The following is a 6,893-nucleotide window of genomic DNA, read 5'->3' as shown; positions in this document are numbered from 1 at the left end:
ACAGATGTCTGGGCAAGAATGGCCACATTGCATGTTCAGTCAATGGGACTGATTGTGTTCACAAAAACAAATGGAAATTTGTTTAATGATCGAATGATTGTCCCCCCCCCCCCCCGGAGGGGTTCTACACATATTGCACCCTCCAGCACCAGAAGGGGATCAAGTAATAATGGAAATTGCGAAGATATAATCCTTGCCCTGTTTTACAAGGGTATAACAACAGAAAAGAATAACTAAAACCTACTGAGCAATTGACAATAGTTTGAAATTTAAAACTATAGTTTAATAAAAAAATTAAGAAATGATTTGTACACCAAATATTTTATATGAAATACCATATATAATAGATATAATATTTATTTTTTAAAATAATTACAATCCTTACAAACTGAGGTGAAAGCAAAAAATATATGCATACAGAGCATCATGTAAAGAAGTCAAAGTCAATATTATGCAGTCAATTTTACAAAACCTGCAGAAGAGACCCCCAACGAGTCTCCAGGAAAGTCCTAACTGGATTCATTTGAAGTTGGAGTAAGTTTGGAAGCTCTCCAAATAAGCCAAGACAAGTTTATGGAGAAACCTGAACTGCTCCTGTAAATGTAAAAAACATTAGATCTGTTATCAAATTCATAATATTTAGTTACATGTTCGGCAAAATCAGGGAAAATTAGTTATTTTGTTTTTTGGACTTTTTAGCTTTAATCATCTCCCAGACGAGGGTGAAAACACACTACAGGTGGTGACAACCCCTTGGACACACAAACAAACAGCATTATGTCTGTACAGGATGGACAGTTAAATCCTCCTTATATAACTGTAACTGTACTTCAATATCCTAATCAAAGAAGCTAGACATGTCTGAATTTGGCTTCTCCAAACAGCAGCAATAGCCTTCAACTAAAAGAGTACAATAAACATTAAATTTTATAGCTGCTTCAATACTGTTGTCTGGTGACTATTAGAGCTTATGTATATTTCACACAGGGATGTGGGAGTGAGCCTGTCACACCACCCATCACACCACATCAGTGCCACACCACATCAGTGCCACACCACATCAGTTCCACACGACCCATCACACCACATCAGTCACACACCACCAGACTCATGACATCTGCCATACACATATCACACACCACCAGTCTCACATCTGCCATACATATATCACACACCACCAGTCTCACGACATCTGCCATACACATATCACACACCACCAGTCTCACATCTGCCATACACATATCACACACCACCAGTCTCATGACATCTACCATACACATATCACACACCACCAGTCTCAAGACATCTACCATACACGTATCACACACCACCAGTCTCATGACATCTGCAATACACATATCACACACCACCAGACTCATGACATCTACCATACACATATCACATACCACCAGTCTCAGGACATCTACCATACACATATCACATACCACCAGTCTCACGACATCTGCCATACACATATCACACACCACCAGTCTCATGACATCTACCATACACATATCACATACCACCAGTCTCATGACATCTACCATACACATATCACATACCACCAGTCTCAGGACATCTACCATACACATATCACACACCACCAGTCTCAGGACATCTACCATACACATATCACACACCACCAGTCTCATGACATCTACCATACACATATCACACACCACCAGTCTCACATCTGCCATACACATATCACATACCACCAGTCTCATGACATCTGTTATACACATATCACATACCACTAGTCTCATGACATCTGCCATACACGTATCACACACCACCATCCTCACATCTGCCATACACGTATCACACACCACCATCCTCACATCTGCCATACACATATCACACACCACCAGTCTCAAGACATCTACCATACACGTATCACACACCACCAGTCTCACATCTGCCATACACATATCACATACCACCAGTCTCATGACATCTGTTATACACATATCACACACCACCAGTCTCACGACATCTGCCATACACGTATCACACACCACCATCCTCACATCTGCCATACACGTATCACACACCACCAGTCTCACAACATCTGCCATACACGTATCACACATCCCCAGTCTCACAACATCTGCCATACATGCACCATCTATCTCACAACATCTGTCAAACACCACCAATCTCACGACATCTGCCACATACATCTGTCAAACACCAACCATCTCGTCTCACAACATCTACAAGACACATCTGGAAGACACCACCCATTTCACAACATCTATCACACACAACTGTCAAGCACCAACCATTTCATAACATCTGTAACACGCATCTACCAGACAACACCCATTTCACAACATCTGTCACACACCACCCATCACTCATCTCATGACATCTGCCCCACACATCTACCAGACACCACCCTTCTCACAACATGTCAAACACCACCCATGTCACAACATCTGCCACACACATCTGTCAGACACCACCCATCTCATAACATCTGCCACACACATCTGCCAAACACCACCCATCTCACAACATCTGCCAGGCACCACTCATCTCACATCTGCCAGACACCACCCATCTCACAACATCTGTCACACACCACCCATTTCACAACATCTGTCACACACCACCCATTTCACAACATCTGTCACACACATCTGTCAAACACCACCCATTGCACAACATCTGCCACACACATCTACCAGACACCACCCATCTCACATCTGCCACACACATCTACCAGACACCACCCATCTCACATCTGCCACTCACATCCACCAGACACCATTCATTTCACAACATCTGTCACACACATCTGTCACACACCACCCATCTCACGACATCTGGCACACACCACACCTTCATACATGCAGACACAAGACTGGATGCTTATGCTGTACATCCTCAACAATGTTGAAGTGAATCTTTCATGTACCAGATCTGTGATGATTTCAGGTCTGTGGATCCTCATCTGTTTGACAGTCTGCAGGATATTCACTTCTTGGTCCACCTTTAGTCGCTCTCGGACAGACGAGGCCACACAGAACAAGCCACTCTTTGTAACACCGTCTCTGTGATCATGACGATACATATCCCATCAACCCTCACTAGTACAGACAATGACATTGGACGGACTTCTAACTTAGATTTAACACATGAATGCCAAACTTCAGCTCAATACATAAAGTACTGAAATCATGAATTTGGTAATTTGCTGTAATTAATACGCACACAGAGCACCAGCAGTGGAACACTGTGCCACTGTTCTTTACATGCAGGTAAAACTCCAGATCAATATATGCTGTACTTTTTGAGATACAGAGATTTGGTAATAGGACCAAATAGACATACCCAATATGTGGAGTCAGCACAGTATCAAAGTGCCTGCACAAATACAGTACAATACTGCAGTCTTAAGCAGTAGTGTGCTCACTTGTGGACTGGTTTCTGGATGCAGTACTGGAGGTCTCTAGCATTATCAAACACCATCAGTACTCAATGAAGTCTCTTCTAGTTTGTGGACAAGCCTTGGCTTGCTCTCACTGCGTATAATTACAATTGCAGGCTATGGGCTTGGGTTATAATTATAGGTTACAGATTTGGTTTATCTGGATCCAAATTAAAATTTCAGATTATCACTGCAGGCTCTGGATTAGGGGGCAGGATTATAAATGCACGTATAGGTTGTGGATTAGCATTACAACTATAGGTTGAGGATAAGCATAATAATTATAGGTTGTGGATTAGGTTTACCAGACTTTGGAATAAAATGGAATATTATAACTAGATCTCTAGATTAAGGTTACAACTACACTTTGTAAATTCCAGATGTAGGTTATAACTACAGCTTATGGATTATGGTTATAATTACTGGCTGTAGATTTGGAAATACAGATATAGGCTGTGGATTAGGGATTTACTACAGATTATACCCAGATGTAGGGTTGTAACTATAGGGTGTGGGATTGGTTCTAGGGCTATGATGTACTACAATAACTTCAGGTTGTAGATTAGGGATTAACTACAGATTATATTCAGATGTAGAGTTGTAACTACAGGCTGTAGGATTGGTTCTAAGGTTATGATGTAGTATAATAACTTTAGGTTGTGGATAAGGGATTAACTACCGATTGGATTCAGATGTAAGGTTGTAACTAAAGGCTGTGGGATTGGTTCTAGAGTTATGACGCAGCATAATAACTTCAGGTTGTAGATTAGGGATGAACTACAAATTATACTCAGATGTAGGGTTGTAACTACAGGTTGTGGGATTGGTTCTAGGTTTATGATGTAGTACAATAACTTCAGGTTGTAGATTAGGGATTAACTACAGACAATATTCAGATGTAGGGTTGTAACTACAGGCCGTGGGATTGGTTCTAGGGTTATGATGTAGTACAATAACTTCAGGTTGTAGATTAGGGATTAACTACAGATTATATTCAGATGTAGGGTTGTAACTACAGGCTGTAGGATTGGTTCTATGGTTATGATGTAGTACAATAACTTCAGGTTGTAGATTAGGGATTAACTATAGATTATATTCAGATGTAGGGTTGTAACTACAGGCTGTAGGATTGGTTCTAGGGTTATGATGTAGTATAATAACTTCAGGTTGTGGATTAGGGTAATAACTACAGATTAGATTCAGATGTAGGGTTGTAACTACACTCCGTAAATTCAGATGTAAGGTTAAACTACAGGCTGTGTGTTTTAGATGAAGGGTCATAACTACAGAACGTAGATATAAATGCAAGTTTATAACTATGCTGTAGATTCAAAGGTCGGGTTATAACTAAAGGCTGTAGATTTAAATGTAAGACTTTAACTACAGGACGTAGATCCAAATGTAGAGTAATAGCTACAGGCTGTAGGTCTGTCAGCAACATGCGGATGGTGGAGGATTTGCCCAGGGCATAAAACACCAATCAAATAAACAAATAACTACAGACTGCAGACTCAAACGTAGTCTTATAACTACAAGATGTCGTTTAAGATGTAGTGTTATAACTACAAGATGTAGTTTATAATGTAGAGCTATGATGTAAGGTATACCCACAGGCAGTGAACTAGGATTGGCCTGTTCTGACTCTGTTGCTGCCAACGTTCCACTTCTTCCAGTACAGACAGGATTCCAGTTGATACACTGGAGGACAGGGTGCCATCTGACCAAAACTTACACAGGAACTGTTTGATTGTAAACTTCTTGTCTTCCTGCAGTAACAAATATCAAGAAATGACAAGACAGGTACCCAGTACACATGTACATGGCATATGTAAAGCTGAAACACATACATTTATCCCTTGATGCATACATGTAGGATTTGTTATCAGCTAATACATATACATCTATGTACCACTAAAACCTTTACATTTTGTGAAGGCCACTTGTCTTCCATCCCTAATATGGTGTAATTTACTGGTATTTCACATGTCCTCAGCAACATTTGTGGTTTATCCCAGCAATCCAATTTCCTCCAGAAATAAAACTGACAACCAGTTATAAGTGAAACATTTTTTCTGGTACAACATCAATCCAATACATATATATATATATATATATCAATAAATATACTGATGTCATGTTACCATGCTATTAGTCAGACATTAGCTACAATTTTTCATTTACTTATTGTTATTATTTCTATTATAGGATGGGAGTCTCCCATATGTGAAGTATACATGAGATCAGCCTCTGGTGTACGTACAGGTGGACCTTATACAAGAAACAAGCCTTAGGCATATATACAGCTGGACCTTATATAAGAGACAAGCCTGAGGTGTACGTACAGGTGAACCTTATACAAAAGACAAGCCTGCAGTGTACATACAAGTGGCCCTTATACAAGAGACAAGCCTCTGGTGTACGTATAGGTGGACCTTATCCTACAAACAACTCTGCAGTGTACGTACAGGTTGACCTTATACAAGAGACAAGCCTCTGGTGTACATACAGGTGGACCTTATACAAGAGACAAGCCTCAGGTGTACATACAGGTGGCCCTAATACAAGAGACAAGCCTGAGGTGTATGTACTGGTGGCCCTTGTACAAGAGACAAGCCTCTGGTGTATGTACAGGTGGACCTTATACAAGAGACAAGCCTCTGGTGTACATACAGGTGGCCCTTATACAAGAGACAAGCCTCTGGTGTACATACAAGTGGCCCTTATACAAGAGACAAGCCTCTGGTGTACGTATAGGTGGGCCTTATCCTACAAACAACTCTGCAGTGTACGTACAGGTTGACCTTATACAAGAGACAAGCCTCTGGTGTACATACAGGTGGACCTTATACAAGAGACAAGCCTCTGGTGTACGTACAGGTGGCCCTTGTACAAGAGACAAGCCTCTGGTGTACGTACAGGTGGCCCTTATACAAGAGACAAGCCTGCGGAGTATGTACAAGTGGCCCTTACACAAGAGACAAGCCTCTGGTGTACATACAGGTGGCCCTTATACAAGAGACAAGCCTCTGGTGTACATACAAGTGGCCCTTATACAAGAGACAAGCCTCTGGTGTACGTATAGGTGGGCCTTATCCTACAAACAACTCTGCAGTGTACGTACAGGTTGACCTTATACAAGAGACAAGCCTCTGGTGTACATACAGGTGGACCTTATACAAGAGACAAGCCTCTGGTGTATGTACAGGTGGCCCTTGTACAAGAGACAAGCCTCTGGTGTACGTACAGGTGGCCCTTATACAAGAGACAAGCCTGCGGAGTATGTACAAGTGGCCCTTACACAAGAGACAAGCCTGCTGCGTACGTACAAGTGGACCTTATACAGGAGACGAACCTGAGGTGTACATACAGACAGCCCAAATACAAGAGACAAGTCTGAGGTGTACATACTGGTGGCCCTAATACAACAGACAAACTTGAGGTGCACAGGTCGCCCAAA

The 6,893-nt window shown here is 41.5% G+C and overlaps 1 protein-coding gene across 1 annotated transcript in view; it reads right to left on the bottom strand.

Annotated features, from left to right (window-relative positions):
* Window positions 1–1,088: 1,088 nt before the first annotated feature.
* LOC135470827 (receptor-type tyrosine-protein phosphatase S-like) overlaps window positions 1,089–6,893 on the bottom strand; it is a 30,249-nt gene continuing 24,444 nt past the window's right edge. The window contains exons 17-19 of the mRNA XM_064749871.1: window positions 5,048–5,202; window positions 2,924–3,059; window positions 1,089–2,183 (exon numbers count right to left, since the gene is read on the bottom strand). Of these exons, the coding sequence (XP_064605941.1) occupies window positions 1,089–2,183; window positions 2,924–3,059; window positions 5,048–5,202 (1,386 nt within the window). The remainder of the gene's footprint in view (window positions 2,184–2,923; window positions 3,060–5,047; window positions 5,203–6,893) is intronic.

The sequence above is a fragment of the Liolophura sinensis genome, chromosome 7, assembly GCF_032854445.1.
Source record: "Liolophura sinensis isolate JHLJ2023 chromosome 7, CUHK_Ljap_v2, whole genome shotgun sequence".
NCBI lineage: Eukaryota > Metazoa > Mollusca > Polyplacophora > Chitonida > Chitonidae > Liolophura > Liolophura sinensis.
Note: the sequence above shows the minus strand (reverse complement) of the source record. Positions and strands in the feature narration are given on the sequence as shown.